The sequence below is a fragment of the Puma concolor genome, chromosome A3, assembly GCF_028749965.1.
Source record: "Puma concolor isolate L17-30 chromosome A3, mPumCon1.1.hap2, whole genome shotgun sequence".
Classification (NCBI taxonomy): Eukaryota; Metazoa; Chordata; class Mammalia; order Carnivora; family Felidae; genus Puma; species Puma concolor.
Window position 1 is genome coordinate 100337019 of NC_141669.1, and position 17694 is coordinate 100354712.

General features: G+C 39.0%; 1 protein-coding gene across 1 annotated transcript in view; it reads right to left on the reverse strand.

The window, feature by feature from the left end:
- The window catches only part of MACROD2 (mono-ADP ribosylhydrolase 2), a 2047210-nt gene that overhangs the window by 553437 nt on the left and 1476079 nt on the right, over positions 1–17694 (reverse strand). The window contains exon 7 of the mRNA XM_086701648.1: positions 9278–9308. Within this exon, the coding sequence (XP_086557774.1) occupies positions 9278–9308 (31 nt within the window). The remainder of the gene's footprint in view (positions 1–9277; positions 9309–17694) is intronic.

Consider the following 17694-nt stretch of genomic DNA (forward strand, 5'->3'; position numbering starts at 1 on the left):
CTTTCAGTCTTATGTTGAAAAAAGTAGTGAGAGGGGACATCCTTCTTTATACCTGATCTTAGTAAGAAAACTGTGTTTCTCACCAAGTATGCTGTTAGTTGTAGGTTTTTGTAGCTAGTCTTTACCAAGTAGAGGAATTTCCCTTCTAGTTTACTGAGAGATTATATCAAATTGGTGTTAGATTTTTTTCAAATTATTTTTCTTCATCTATTGGTAATCATATGATTTTTCTTCCTTAGTTTAATGATATGATGGATTACAATAATTGATTTTTGAATGGTTAGCCAGCTTGCATACCTGGGATAAATCCCACTTGATCATGGTATATAATTGTTTGCATACTTTTTAAATTTTATTTGCCTATATTTCGTTGAAGACCTGTTTATTTTATAGCTGTTAAGTAAAAGCTTATCAGGGCAACTGGGTAGCTCAGTTGGTTAAGTTTCTGACTTAGGCTCAGGTTATGATTTGTGGGTTCAAGCCCAGTATCAAGTTCTATGCTGTCAGCACAGAGCCAGCTTCCCATCCTGTGTCCTCCTCTCTCTCTATCCCTCCCCCACCCCTCTCCCTCAAAAATAAATAAACATTAAAAAAAGCTTTATCAAGGCCTACCATGTATCTGATTGCCTTAGGTGGTAGATAGAGATTAGATCCCAGTTTCATAAGCTAAGTTCCAAAAGAATAGAAGTCTTAAGTAAAGGGAAAATAAGTTTTATCAAAAATATAGTTGCTTAGAAAGAAGATCTGGAAAGATTTAGGTGAACTTAGATTCCTTTAGAACATTTGAAAATAAATTTAGGTGACTAAATTATAGACATGAGATAATTTCATCTTGGTTTTGTTAATTTTGGTTCAATTTTCAGTCACTTGTGGTGAATTCTCCCTGTTGACAATGCCTGAAATGTGAAATAAAGTGTAAAAAACTATTTTCTTCAGTTCTAAAGATTCTAAGGAGACCTCCTTTAACTGTTCAGGACATTCACATTTATATTACCATTTTCTCTCTCTCTTCATCTCTCCTTGGTAATATTTTACTCTATTATGAGCAGACTCTTTCCTAAAGTCACATTTCCCTAGGGTTCCTTAGTATGCAGGATGCTGATCTAGAACTGTTCAGAATCTTGGGTATGTTTTTAATAGTTACAGCCTTAAGAGTTTAAGGTATTACAGAAACAAATTATAATTGATTCCTCTAAGGATTTCTATGGAAATGGGCCAAAATTTCAAATGTAATAAATAATATAATTATTTATTAATTCTCAATATATTGATTTTAGTTTCCACTGATATGTCTGCCAATTTTGAAGGAGTATGTGAATATGTGAATATGTGAAGGAGTATGTGAAAAAATGTGAATATAATTGAGATGAGATATTAAGGTCTAAATATACTGGAACTAATGATAGGTCATTGTCCTGATGCCTTAGGATTTCCACACTTTCATATTTCTCAGGGTTCAGGATTATAAAGGCATTTTGATAAAGTATATACTATTAAAATTACCAAATATTCTTACAAAATAAGGACACCAGTGTTCAAAAATATTTATGGATTCTGGGTAGATGACACTGCTCCAAACTAAATTATCTATCAGTGGCCTGTTTGATTTAATTTGCTTTGCTTTTCCTCTTGACTAATGATATGTAGAATATCATGATAATTCAAATCTCCTTCTTTCCACATAACAAAATTGTAGTCAGAAATGTGGATTCCAGGGGTGCCTGGGTGGCTCAGTCAGTTAAGCATCTGACTCTTGATTTTGGTTCAGGTCATGATCTCACAATTCTTGGGATGGAATCCCACAGGCTTTGCGCTGACAGTGCAGAGCCCGCTTGGGATTCTCTCTCTCTCTCCCTCTCTCTCTGCCCCTCCCCCACTCAATGCTCTCTCCCTCTCTCTCTCTCTCTCTTTCTCTCTCTCTCTGCCTCAAAACAAATAAATACACTTAAAAAATACACAGAGGGGCGCCTGGGTGGCGCAGTCGGTTAAGCGTCCGACTTCAGCCAGGTCACGATCTCGCGGTCTGTGAGTTCGAGCCCCGCATCAGGCTCTGGGCTGATGGCTCAGAGCCTGGAGCCTTTTTCCGATTCTGTGTCTCCCTCTCTCTCTGCTCCTCCCCCGTTCATGCTCTGTCTCTCTCTGTCCCAAAAATAAATAAACGTTGAAAAAAAAATTAAAAAAAAAAATACACAGAGAAACGTGGATTCTACACTAGACATCCAGGAGGCCAATTTTTCCCCAATGGAAAACAGATGAAAGTGACAAGTGCTTCTCTGCATCCTAAGCTAGGGTGTGAGACCATCAAAAGCATTTCTTTTGCTGGGACCAGGGCAAGTAAATTTATGAGAACAATGGCTTAAGGTAGACAGAGCAACTATTTGACACCATGGTAGATTTCTGGTTCCTTAAATGGCAGAATGGAACAAATCCTCCCACAAGCTGAATGCCCACTTTGGAATTGTTAGCATAGAGAGAAATAAACATCTCTATTCACTAAGCCACTGTATTTTAGAGTCTTTTTGTTACAACAGCTTAACTTTAACTAATATAGTCTCTTCCAAATACATCTCAAGATGCATTTTAAAAATATGATCATTGACTAAAAAGGATTTGACATGAAAATCATTGTCCTAAAGAGCTAAGCATACTTGACTTCTCTAAGAATTGTCAGAATTGTTTTTAAGTCCTTCAGAAAGGGAGCTGAGCTATGTTTATTTAAACTCACCCTTCGTGGGGCTCCTGGGTGGCGCAGGCGGTTAAGCGTCCGACTTCAGCCAGGTCACGATCTCGCGGTCTCGAGCCCCGCGTCGGGCTCTGGGCTGATGGCTCAGAGCCTGGAGCCTGTTTCCGATTCTGTGTCTCCCTCTCTCTCTGCCCCTCCCCCGTTCATGCTCTGTCTCTCTCTGTCCCAAAAATAAATAAAAAACGTTGAAAAAAAAAAATTAAAAAAAAAAAAAAAACTCACCCTTCGGATACAAGTATGTGTAAAGGGCAAGAAAAAGGAATGTCATTTGAGACTAGATGAGAAGAAGGAGCAAAACGCATGGAACTTATTTCACTGATCGAACTGAAAGTGTGGCCAATTCTTAGATGCTCTCAAATAGTTCCCTAGGTACAACGTCTTAATAGCGCTCCTATTTTTCAATGAGACTGAAAGATATTCCCAGAGTTACTACTGTGCGAAGTGGCTTTCCCATTTCCTTAAAAGGCTTACTGTTTTAATACTTTCTCTATAACAAAGCTGTTTTTTTTTAATGTAGCATAACAATAAGTGGGGCCCTCTGAGGAAGGGTGGATTTGAATTCATTTGCACCTTTTAGCCCTCAGTCAAGCTTTTGCCTTGACGCAACTGCAAGGAGGTAGACATCCACACCTCAGGAACAGTAATCAACTTGTAATCTTTATGCCTTTTGGAAACACTTAATCTTTTAATTAAGTCCTAAATCATTCAGTTTGAACAGAACACCAGGGAGAATGACACCGGTGTCATTCACTGCATCTGTAGCACCAGAAGGCTAAGTTTCCAGGATTTTCATCTCTTTTGGGAGGTCCCCTGGGGTAACTCTGCCTGTGAGTCTCACTGTGATTTTTATGGAAGCTGAACTAGCGTATGTATATTGTTGCTAGACACGTGCAACTCTTTTCCAGAGCAAAGGTAGTACTTTTGGTTTCTTAGTTTCATGTCTTTTTATTATTAAACATCCACGTAGCTTAGAGAGAACAAGAGGGGAGTTTTACCACATTTTGTGGGATGAATGAATAAATGTGTGCATGTGTGAGTGTTTTTGCTAAAATCGTCTATTCAAATGGCAAGCACTCAGAGAGTTAGAAACAATTTAATAGCTAGAATTTTGTGTCTATTAATCTGTTTTTTCCCAGTGCTTCATTAGGATCAGCCTGTAAAATAATATTCAAATATGGTATAATTGAGGCGGGTTTGACCCACTACTGCATTTAACCAAAGGGAAGTAAGTTACACTGATTCTAATGTTACTTTGTTTTGAGGGCCAGCAATTAACTAGAGGATTGCCAAGAGCAGCAAGGTTTCATATAGTGGGGATAAGGTGACCAGGGCAAAAAACAGGATGTCAGAGAAGGGAATTTATGAGGGAGAAAAGAGTCATCATTAGACCACCTGAAAGGAACATTTCAGAGCAAATGGAAATTTCAAAGGGAAAAGAAGAAAGCCAAGAGGGAGGGGAGAACTGTCAGGGAGATAAAAGGGAGGGGCACACATTTTTGTCAATTTTGCTCTGGTTCCCAAGTGTATTACATAAGATAACTCTCCCAGCGAGCCCAGAATTGCACGGCAATAGTTGTCACACCCTCTGAAATCTGTCAGCATTTAAAGTTGACAGAGAGCATGCCCTAAGCGTTGCCGTTGGAAGATGTCCTGGTTTCTTTCCAAGTCATGTCTGCGAATTTGGACAGATGTAGTGATTATATATATATATATATATATATATATATATATATATATTTGCCGAGTAGGGATAAGGTTAAAGAAACATTGGGCTCATCTTCGTTTTACCAGTTAGAAGCAAAAGAGCAAATGTGAATGCAAATGAGGGATTCAATTAGAAAAGCTGTGTTCTGGCAGCATTTCAAAGAAAGCGGAGGGACGCCAGGTGATGTGATAGAAACAGGCCTTCAACACTGATAACAGAAATATATTGACTAAATACGAGAGCTGCTTTTAGCTAAGTTACGCTGCTTAAATTTCTTCCACAAATTTCCAGCCAATAACTCAATGTCTGAAATTCCTTCCTCTCTAAAACCGCCACCTCGTACCTGGAAAGCAAGATTCAAGTTTTTTCTTTTACTCCACAGAGAATATTTTCTCAATTACTCAAGGGATACACTTTTCCACCTGGACTTCATTTCTGTTAACTATATTGGCTCTCATAAAACAGACTAAAATTATTTTTGCTGTTCACTTCTCAGTAAAAATTCCATTGCCATGTATCATGTCTAGCCTCTTTTGTTAAACTTATTAGCACCAAAGCGTCCAAGTCAGGCTCAAAGGGCAGAAGGCACGCACGAGATCTGAAATGTCCATCAGGGAAGTTCAAATCTGTCCCTCTGAGACTGGTTCAGCAGCCAATTCAAATCTTTCACAGGAATCTGGGAGTTTAGAGCCCCTGTAAGCCTCATCTGGATCTATTTTTCCAAAAGTAACACCGGCTTTTCTTTGGTATTTTACCAAATGTGGCTTTTCATCCTGAGTGTAAGCAGAGTCTGGTGCCCTCTGGAAGCATTATGTTGGAACAGTCACAGCAGTTACTGGAAGTCAGAGTGGAAAAGTCTGGTTCCTCTTCCAGGAGGACTTCAAAGCAGGCAGGGCCTGTTCTCATCGTGTGCCTTCCCAAAATGCAGTTGTGTTGCACAGCGGATACTCATCAGTGTGTGTCTCTCAGGAAGGGGTGGCGGGTTTTGCCGCCACCAAGGTCGCTCCTTAAAAGGCTGAGGAGTGGGGAGAGGCTGGGAGGGCACAGGTTTCCTCTGTAGCTAAAGGACCTCCAATGTACTGGTACTGTCACATGCTCCAGACACACTGTGAGTGTGGTGATGATGTCTGAGTTTCCACGAAATGAGAATGCTTACTGTTGAAATTACCCCGGTATGAAATCAGTTTTGGCAATTAAATAACCAACCCCCTTTCAAATGATAGCTGTACCATAGTCAAAACTCTGTTGTAGTGCAACTAGAGTTACAGTGGGTTTGTAGGCCATAAATCTAAAAGTAAAGATTTGTAAATCTAAAGAAAACAAGTGTCTAAGAAATCACAGCAGGCAGGCAAGTGGGCTGGTATGTCCAGAGAAGTTAGGGTAGGGCCTCGAGGCCAATCTGTACCTCTCTGACTGACAATTGTTCCATGGGCCATAATAAACAACAAAGGGGCATGTTCTTAAGTGAAGTGTTGTGTATGGCTTGGCTCTCTGACTGAAAAAGTTCTTGAGTTTTCATTTTACCTTAACAAGGTGGATAGTGCCATTCTCACAAATACCATTTTTAGTTGAGAACGCTTTTGAGAAACATATTTGTTTTTCCTCAAATAGAGATGTTTGTCCATCAGGAAAATACTGACTAGGAAGCCTTTCTCTATCAGTTATTTTGCCAATCAACAATTCTGTTTCTTGTGTATCTTCAGTTAGGCAACACTTTGGGTTATAATCATTATCCTTGTTATCAAACAGCAAATATTTGCTGAGCTTGTCCTATAGATATAACACTAGGCACTGGCTGTGCACAGAATATGCACAAGTGAATCCATGCTCATTAAAGAATTCCAAACTGGCTGTGAGCACAGGATACGTAAACAAGCATCTATGGGACAAATATGAAAGAGCCATTGTTAATTGTTCGGATTATAATGCTGAAAGATTTCAAAAGATATAATGACCACTAAGAGTTGGCATATTCAAGACTTCTCAGAGATTAATAGTTGCCTGCCTAAGTGTGCACAGTATGTCTTTATTTGGGGATGGGGGAAAGAGCAGTGGTGGTCAACGTCTGTGTGATTTCAGTGCACATGTGTGTATGAGTGTGTGTGCATATGAGAATGTGGGCATGTGTGAGCATCTTATAAGGAAGAACACAGGATTGAACCTGGAAAGTTATATAACATGTTCTGAGACTTATCAGCTCATCTGAGGGTGATAGAAGATGTGTCCACACTGGGTATATGATAAGAAATCTTTCCAACTATATTCTGGAGAAAACACAAGTCCTGAGAAAGCTGAGAAAATAACAAAGGTCAAATAACCTTAGGAAATGCTGGAGAGTAAATCATCCTTTTAAAGACACAAAAGTGGGCACCTGTGTGGTGCAGCTGTTTAAGCACCTGACTTGATCTCGGCTCAGGTCATCATGGTTCATGAGCTCGATCCCCACATTGGGCTCTGCACTAAGGGCATGGAGTCTGCTTGGGATTCTCACAATAAACTCAAAATAAATAAAAAAATACAGATATAAAAACAAAGCACATACAAATTTCTTGGCACACCAATTCACATCCTTGAGAAGAGATGTCTTCTCCCTTCACAAATTTTTAAATTTTTTTTGTTTTATTTTATATTTGAGACAGAGAGAGAGGGAGGGAGAGGAAGAAAGAGAGAGAGAGAGAGAGAGAGAACCAGCAGGGAAGGGGCAGAGAGATGGAGACAGAATCTGAAGCAGGCTCCAAGCTCTGAGCTCTCAGCACAGAGCCCTATGCAGGGCTTGAACTCAGGTGCAGTGAGATCATGACCTGAGTGGAAGTCAAAGACTTAACCGAATGAGCTACCCAGGAGCCCCTCTCTTCACAAATGTTGAAAGCACTGGTTTAGGGAGATACATAAGGCACCTATTGTTCAGTCCAGAAAGAGTAAATGTTAACCTGCAAGTAATGGAATATGATCAAAGGCTCCTGAGCAGACGGGAAACATGCACCAAGTGGTATTTTAGAAAAATTAATCTAGTATGGTAGAAAATATATTAAGAAAGGAGGGGGCCTAGAACCAGGAGATTGATGTGAATATTTTCTCTAAATCCATTCTCACATGACTTACAAAGTGTTGTGGATTTTGTTTGTTTCCTTTTTAAAACTTTTCTCTTGAGCTGTGGACCAATTTATTTAAATAAAGTATTATTTCGGATCCAATAAATTGAGAGAAAAGTAAAACTTATCTGGATAATGAAGAGCAGAGCAGGGTTTGGAGCAAGAGTGAGAGAAGGACTGATCTATAATATATGGGTACTGGGAGAGAATCAAGGACTAATCAGAAAGCTGACTTCACAAGGGACATAGGAAATAAATTCCAAGTTGCAAAATGCGAAATGGTCCACAAGAGAACTGGAGTAATTGGGTGCCTCGTGGCTCAGTTGGTTGAGGAGCCAACTCTTGACTTTGGCTCAGATCATGATCCCAGGGTTGTGGGATAGAGCCCCGTGTAGGGCTCTGAACTAGGACGGATTCTGCTTAAGATTCTCCCTCCTTCTCTCTCTCTCTCTCTCTCTCTCTCTCTCTCTCTCTCTCTTTATTTTTAGAGAGAGAGGGAGCACAAGCAGGGGAGATGCTTGACTCCAGACAAGATGAAAGGGAGATGTGGGCTCTTGCTCAGGCAAAACTTTGTATTTTACTGTTTCCTTTAAACAAATATTTAAGATCTCTAACTAGGCATCCCTAAGGTAGGAAGAATTGCCATGATAGAGATTCTACAGATGGTCCAGTTACCCCTCTCCAGCCCAGTGTCCATTGCTTCCATAAACATAGGCTATAGTGGAATCCAGAGAGGAAAAAAGGCATGCCTTAAATTCTTAAATGATGTGACCAAATCCTTCCTCATTTAATTTGATTCAGGCTTATATTTTCCATTTTATTCTCACCAAGATCTTCAAAATAAATACCATATTAAGAAGAAATAAATCTCCTACCTTTGACATCATTCTAGATATCTCTTCCCTGGAGTGATGAATTTAAATTATTTCTTTACATTTGTACATATTTTATTTTTCAGTTGAGAGCCACCATGTGAGAAGTTTGAGTTCATAAGGGTCTAATCTATTTTTCTTGATTAGAAAACTCTAAAATGAAAACTAAACCCCATGTTACCTTAATATTGTAAAACAGATTTAATAATGGCTTGAGGGAAAAAAAAGCACCAGGAAATGTCATTGTAGGTAAAATAATGTTTAGAGAGCTTTAGGTTAGTGAAAACAAGTGATTACAAGAACATTTTGCCTCTATCTGTAAGTGAAGCAGTCACTATTTAAAACAATCCCTCAAGACTAAAAATATATATGTGAAGATCACAAAAATTAATTTGTTTTTATCAACAGTCACTTCTTAGGGTTTTTTTTTAAATTAAATATACTGATACATGCATGTGCGTACATATCAATGCTTCCATTATTTTGTAGTTCACAACAAAATAATGATAATGCTAGGCTTTATATGCATAATGATTCACGTAAGAGAAAAGCCTTACTTTATGAAAGAAAACCCATTAGAGGTCAAATCTTACTAAAGCAAGATTTTTCATTTAACCAAAGACATTGTGCCACAGTGTATCAAATCATTACAGGTGGTATCCAATACAATAAAATCCAAGAACACAGAATACCTGAATAGCCTCTTCAGAGTCCACAGTAGGACTCAGAGACTCTACCTGCCTTTTGAGTCTCTTTAAAGCACAGAAAACTATATCCATCAGAGGACCTCTTATTTCTCCTGTTAGCCTTGCCTTTAACAGCAAAATAAAGAAATACAAACATTATCAAAAGCTAGATCACTTACCATAAATGCCGGTTGAGATGCAGGGAAATGCCTGTGAATAAACCACAAAAATAACAATAAATTTTAAAGGAACAACTTTGCTGACATCATCTATTTCAGTATCTATTTGCTTGATATGGGATGTTCTCTATTCATATGCTCAGACCTCTGAAACCCTACTCAGTTGGAGAAGGAGACACTGTGGAAATGGATGTATCAAAACTGAAAACTTCTCCTTATCAGCAGCAATCACATCAGCTCCCAAGAGTCAACTGTAAAATTTCCAGGAATCTTGTGAACCAACTGTTAAATCTAGTTATAATTAAGAAATTAAGTCATATAAGCCTTCAATGAAATGTTATATATAAAACAAATATTCAGAAATCATCTCATCACTTCCTAGTTTGCTACATTTTACTATTACCTCTGCTCTTGAGAAGACCTATGTCTATTATACATTTATATAATATGTAATATAATATAAATAATGAATAATATATTCTATATAATATAAATATCATATACATTTATAAATATATCATATGTTATATAACATATAAGTATATTATATATTATAAATTTTTAAATGCTTATTTATTTATTTTGAGAGGGAGAGAGAGAGAGAGAGTGGTCATGTTGGTAGCTTAAAACTTGAAAACATTAATCAAACTTCATGTTGGACCACACTTGTGGGTCAGTGGAAACCACAGGTTGGCTATAGATGCAAAGTTTTTGTAACATTTACAAAAGTTTTTTGTAAGAATCAATCTGCTGTATAGAATTTATAATAAAGAATTTATTATTAAATGTATAATAAATGTATTATATATAATAAGTAATATACATTGTATATTTTATTTTTATTTGTAAGTTGTGTGCTAAACATTCTTTTTATTAGTAAAATTTTAAATACATGTATACATACATACATACTCATTTTTTAGAGTCAGGTTTGTTTAAATTGTATTTATTTATTTTGAGAGAGAGAGAGAGAATGAAAGCAAGTGAGGGGCAGAGAGAAGGAGGGACAAAATCCCAAGCAGTCAACACACCGTGAGATTATGACCTGAGTGGAGATCACGAGTCGGACGCTTAACTGACTGAGCCACCAAGGCACCCAAGTTTTTTCACCATTTACAGACACACTACTGCTTATACCTTATGCAACGGACTGAATGTTTGTGTCTCCCCAAATTTATATGTTGAAGCCCTAACGTGATGGTATCTGGAGGTGGAATCTTCGGAAGTTAAGGAGGGGGACGGTAGAGGCCCCAGGACAGGGTTGGAGTTCTGATAAGAAGAGGAAGGGAGCTAGCACTCTCTGCTCTTCCCTTCCAGAAGTTACGATGGGAAGACAGCCATCTGCAAGCCCCTTTCCAGGTTTACCAGATCTGCTGGCATCTTGATCTCAGACTTCCCAGCCTCCGGAACTGTGAGAAATAAATGTTTGTTGTTGAAGCCACTCAGTCTGTGGTAATTTGTGATAGCAGCCCAAATGACTAAGACCCCATATTTTACCTAGCAATATTTAAAGAATTTGACTGAAAGAGTGTAGGAACAAATGTGAATATACAGCTAACTCTAAATTAGGCTCTCTAACAGAGGAACATGATCTGAGCATAGCAATGTCCTCTGCCAATGTACCTCTGTGTAAATTTAATCAAGTTGTTTTTATCTTTCTGGTCTTTTTATTTTTCGGTTGAAAATGAAGATGCTAGCATTCACCATATAGAAATGGGCTGTAGAAATCGATGACAGAATTTTTGAAACATGTGACTGATACTGTGCTACAGAATCTAAGAACTGCAGCTGTTTGACTGTCATAACAAGCATTATTACTGAGCTCCATAATGATGCAATGTCTATCTTTTTTCTTTATATCTTTGGGTTAAGTGTGTACTATATTTTATTTTCCTTAACATTTTCATAGACTGTATGTTTATTACCTTTACATGGATGTCCTATTTAAAAAGTCACAATTTATGTGATTTTGTTTGAGAAAGAGTAATAATGAACTCTTGAGCTCACCTATATGTCTGCAAAATGATAAGTTTCTTTTTTCTGTTCCTTCACCAGGAACAGTGAAGTGCTACTGTTTCTTTTTTTTATGTTTTATTTTTGAGAGAGAGAGACACACACACACACACAGAGGAAGACGGGGACAGAGGATCCCAAGTGGGCTCTGCACTGACAGCAGAGAGCCTGATGTGGGGCTTGAACTCACAAACCGAACTGTGAGATCATGACCTGAGCCTGAGCTGAAGTCAGACGCTCAAATGACTGAGAGAGTGTGAAACAAATCCTCCTGGAAATATTCTCATCTTTTTAAAGGCATTCACCAAGACCACTGACAGGCCTTTCTCTCCATGTGAAAACCAGCTGCATGCTCACTGTAAGCAATTTGATAGTAATAGAAAGGGCTCAGAGTTCAGGGATGGCCTACCTGAAAATACAAATACAAATTAGAGAGGATTCAGGGTCATCCCCATGGGTGCCGTGCTCACTCATGTTCCACTCTGCTTTTTAAATGAGATAGAGGGAAGTGAGTCTACAGTTCATGCCCCAGGAATTCCATGAGAGTGAACTGAACACGTAAACACCCATCTTGTGATTGCAATAGAGAAAGAGAAAGGTTTGAGAATTGCTACACGGAGCCATCAAGCAGAGGCCAGAAGATACCATGTTTTCGACAAGCAAGCCCACTGTAAATTCCACCTGGGCATCTTTCCAGTTCACGATGTTGGGTAGTTTACTGAACTTTCCTGAACATCAGTTCCCTCATTAGTAAATGGAAACAAATGAGGAAATGAGACTCACTTCAAAGGGTCTGGGGGAAGCTTAGGAGAAATAAGGAACACAGAGCATTGAATCTGACAGTAATATCTCGATTAATGCTGATTCCTGAGGTGGGTACTGGCATGGCCACCAAGCTCCCCCTCAAGCGGAAATTGTTGCCCTACAGCAGGGCTTCCCAGACTCAGCTCTATTGATATTTCATACCTGATAACGCTTTGTTGTTGGGGGCTGTGTGGTACATTGTGAGATGTTTGGTGGCATCCCTGGACTCTCTCTATCCACTTGATGCAAGTGGCATCCCCCCCCCCCCAGTTGTGACAATCAAATCTATTCCTAGGCATTGTCAAATGTCCCCTAGGGTCAAAATCATCTCTGGTTGAGGACAACTGCCCTAGAATCTGGGGTCTAGACCCCAGCAGTGCTGTCAGCAGACAGCCTCTATCAACTCTTCCAGGCATTGCCTCAGATGCAAAGGGCTACTTCACTCAGGGTCATACTCCTTCCGGACAGTCCACATCCAAAGACTAGTTAATACAGAGTGGCAAGGCCTTGGTTCATCTTAGCTCAATTCAGTGCAACACTAAAGGGCCCTACCAGCTCCAGAGCTCCCAACGGGTTCAGTGAAGCCATCACTGGACTTGCATCATAGCACATCTTTCCCTCTACCCACTCCTGATTCCCTCCCCTCTCTTCTCCAGGTGTAGATCCCAAGGGCACATCTTAATAAACATCTTGCACCATAATCTTTGTCTCAGAGTCTGCCTCCTTGGTAACTGATCTAACTCCCTTCCATTTCCCTCTTAGGGTCAGCTATACGAGTCTTTTTTTCCCATTAGATCTAGCAGAAGAGAACATACTGAACAGTTAATGGCAACTTTCATTTGCCTCAGCTCCCAGCAATATCTTTGAATCAATCATGCAACTTGGTAATTGAGTCTGAATGTACCAACTGCCTTGCCTTTGTTAACAAGGACAAATAGCTTCATCGGAAAATGACATCGTTGCCTTGAATGTGAAGGCAAATGGTGGTGTAATGGAGGATGGCTTTGGTAATATTATTGCATTCATTCAAACAAAAAAGCAATGATAAAGCAGAGACTGAAATACAGTATCATGGAAAAAGTTTGTTTTATGTAAAACAACCTTGCATGTAATTCATCCAAACTAAATCTCCCTTAATCACTTTTTATTGAGAGACAGGGAGAGGGAGAGGGAGAGGGAGAAGGAGAGGGAGAGGGAGAGGGAGAGGGAGAGGGAGAGGGAGAGGGAGAGGGATGGGAGGGAGGGAGAGAGAGAAGGAGAGAGAGAGACAGGAGAGGGGGAAGAGAGAGAGAGAGGAGAGACAGAGAGATTGAGAAAGAAGGTGAGCAAGTGAGCTCATCTAAGGGATTTTACAGCACATAGTCTGTGTTCTTTGCCATAATAAATTTCTGATGGTGTCACCAGAAGTGAGTAGCATGGGATTTCTTTATTTCAAAGTTGTGGTTAACATAACCACCTCCCACAAAAATCCTCTTCTGTGGAAGAATGATAGATTGTACCAAAACCCAGCCAATTAGCCTGGTTTGTTTCAAGTGCACATAACTCAGCAGTCACCTGTGGAACTTGGGGAATGACATCACCAGCCAAATTTGTAAGGCTCCATATTCTCCTTACAGAAGCCCCAGGAGCAAAAGTCTCCATGCTAATCAGGCCCCAGCATATAGCCATCAGAAACTTGTTTTGTAACACTTGACTTTTCAGCATATTTTTCTATGTCAACACGCACTTGCTTTCTTGGGGGAAAATAATTTGACTTGGAGAGTGAGACAGGATTTTTCTTTTGTGAAATTGTAGACTGAGCCACTACCTGGAAAATACTTCCCTAACCCAGCATGTTGGTTTCAAGTACATTTGTAAAAACACTGAAATCCTTAAGGCTGTAGACTATGCCTCCCATTCTCTTGAACATCTATTTCCACTTCTCCATTTGAGGGCAAGGAAGGAAATACCCCCACTGCCTTATCTTGATTCTAATAGTGCCTCAAAACTCAGGCAATAAGCCCTAAGCCAACATCATAACCATCCCTTGCTTTTCCCTGACCCTTGATTCTTGGTTAATGCTTTCCTGTAAAGTGGGAATTTCTTTCTCTCTTCTTTTTTTTTTTTTTTTTGCACTTTTTAGGACCACCAGTCCTTAGAAATCAAGTTTTATTTATTTATTTTAATTAATTAATTTATTTTTTCAATATATGAAGTTTATTGTCAAATTGGTTTCCATACACTTTCTCTCTTCTTTATCTATGTTCTTTGCCATCTACCCATTGCTTATGCAACAGCCTTGCCAGCTGGGTAGGACTAACTCCACCTTCAGCTGCACATGAAGGTGTCGATTGAACTAAGTAAGTGGCACACATCCCCCTTAGCTACAAGGAGAGATGGAGAGTTCTGATATCTGTGAGCTGTTGGTGTAAATTAACTGTAAAGTGTTCCCAGTCTTGAGAATCTTTCAATTGCTGAGCCAACACTTTATTGTTTATTTAGTTTTAGTTAGATTTTCCATTATTTGCAAGCAAAAGCATGTTACCTGATACACCTTCCATTTAACCATTTTTAATTATATGTCCCATTTCACTGAGGAAGCCATTGATTGTAAGAAACACCATTATTTTGTTGTACTTTGTGTACCCCTAAGAGGAAGCTCTATAAGTTGAAATATAACACATGTTTTCTTACCATTTAGATTTTTATTGTATACTTAACTGAAATTGCTAGTTTGCCTTTATTTAGATAATTTCTTAAATCACATCTTGCTCTAAAGAATAGATTAAAAGAGATAAACTGGTTAAGTTTTCCTAAAACTTGTCCACATTCAGAGTCCCGTACTTCTGAATCACTTTTCACTGCAGAGTCATAGGCAAGAGTTCTCCACAGTTTCATCTTTGTGCTCTCAAGAAAGGTGTTGTTGATCCAGTTCTTCACAAGAGCTCCACTGTTGACTCTGGACTTTTCTTCTAGGCTTCTAACTCCTTCTCTGAAAATTTTGAAGCTGGCTCCATCTCTGTTGCCAACAAAAGTTTTCAGACAACAGCCAAACACACACCTCCTTCTCATATGGCCCCTAATTGGTTGACGGACTGAAAGTCAAGAGGTTGCAGCTGAACAGTAAGTCCACTGGGAATGATAACCAAGTGTACCCATGTACAGGCAGCAAAAACTCACCACGACTATCATTGACTGTAAAATATCCCAGGCTATAAGAGACATCCTACTTTCAAAGAAGATAGGATATGGGTTATGAGAAAATGAGCATCTTAGAAACAATGAACATCAGGGTACCATTCTTTGTCTTTAGGTGTTTAGTTATCAGCATAGTGGGTTGTGCCATAGTCCCTTATCCAGAATGCAGGGTATTTGATTATTTCTCAAACTATGATATGCCTAACTCTAGTATTCAAGATATTTTGACATGGCAAATAGATAGTCATTACTCATTTCACTGTAATGTCTACATATTATTTTGATATACCATATATCCCCATTACTTTTTTCAAGCCTTCATCCCTCCTTGTACCTACATGCTTTACCATGTGGTTTTGCAGTTGCTCCACTAGGGGAAGATGTATTTTCCTTGCATCACTGATGATGGACTGAGCATATGACTTAGTTTGGTCAATGGGATAATAGTAGACATGACCTTTAGAGTTGAACTTTTATATTCCTGACTTTAGAGGAGAACGATGAGAAGAACATAGCTCATGAAGCCTGAGGCTGAGACAAGTAGAATCTTAAACCAGCCTAGGGCAGCTGTGTCATCCCTGTGAACCCACAGGTGTGTGAGCAGGGAAGATGTGCTTGTCATTATGTCACTAAGTTTTGGGGTTGTTTGTTACACAGCATTACTGTGGCAAAAGCAATCATATAAATATGCTAAAACTCTAAGTCATTGTAATGAATTATAAGAAGGAATACTGGTTTTCCACTTAGGGTGATATTATAGTTTCCTTTGAGAATAAAAGTACTTAAAGAGGCAATTAAAATATTAGATAATCATCATATTAGAAGGTGAAATGTGAGTGTTTAAAATTAGGGAAATACTAACGCAGTAGAAATCTGAATTGGAATGCAAGAGATCAGAGTCACTCATTAGCTTTAAATCTGAGAACCACCAGTGTATCTTCTCCGTGCCTCTGTTTTTCTATCTATGAAAAGAGCACAGTTGGATTAAATGCTTTATTCAGCTATTTAATTCTATGATGCTACAAAATGGCCTCTTATCATATTCTATAGCTCAGGATAAAGATAACAGAGAGACAAGGAATTTCATTGCATCCTGAGTGCCTTACAGTGTTTGGACATGGGGGGTGGCAGCATGGCAAAAATAAGAGTTGCCATTATTTTAATTACTATAATGTGCCAAGCACTGGGCTAAGAGCTCTATGTATATTACCTGATTCATTCTCATGAACAATCTTGTGATAAAGAACATATTACCCTTTTTAATATACATGGGGGACCAGTAAGGTCATGGATGCAAAGTTGCTCAAGATCACAGAAAGGAATACTACATAAGGGATCTATCTATCTATCTATTTATTGCATAAGGAATACCTGATTCTATGTTTTGCCTTTAATACTTCTTAATTATATAAGTAATGTTTGAATACATTTCCAAAGTCTCAAACAAGACTGGTGTAGGCAGAAATCAGTGAGAACTTCTCCTACAGTCACATCCCTCCCATCCTCTCACTAAACTAGAATGCCCTCCCTCCAAGGCCATCATGGTCAATAGTACGGTGAGCAGCATCCCACTCCACATATTTACATTTTAAAGCCTAAATAAAATTGGGTCTTTTTCCTGATCTCACTTCTCTACTCACTTCCCACCACACTTTAAATAGAACTTGAAGTCCAGACCATGGCCTTCAAGCTCCCAGGGATCTGGCTCCTAGCTTCCTCTCCCCGCTCCTTTCCTTCCATTTTTCCCTTTGCTCACAGAGTTGCAGCCACACTGGCCTCCTTTTGCTCTCCAAACACACAAAACACAATCCTGCTTTACGGACTTTGGCCTCGCTGTCCCCACTGCCTGGCACATGTTCCTTTTAGATCTCTGATCAAATGTCACGTCCTCAAAGAGGCTCTTTCTGGCCTCTAAATTACCCTCTATTGCCTTAGGCTGCTTTGTATCTCTTTATGACTCCTACGCCACCTGACACACAGTTGTTTGCTGTTCTTTGTGTCCTCACTTTCAGTTCCCCCACTGGCATGCAACTCCCAAGAAGACTTTGGTTTTACTTGTTGTCGTATCGCCGGCACCTAAAATGTAGCCTAGAACTCAATAAATAGCTGAATGTTTGAAGGAATACACAATTGAGTTCTAGGGCATATATAAACATTGTCATATATTCTTTTTCTACACAAATTAGAGCATTCCCTGTAGTTGATGTTTTGATATTAGCTTTCTTTTTTCATGTCCTCGATCTTGGTGACCCTTTAATGTCTGGGCATATTGATCCACCTCATGTTTGTAAGGTCTACATACTATTCTATGGCATGGTTACACTGTTCATCTAATATTGCCACATTGCTGAATATGTAGGTTGTTTGTAACTTTTGCTGTAACAAACCTGCAATACACATTCTTGACTTGCCTTTATGTACTT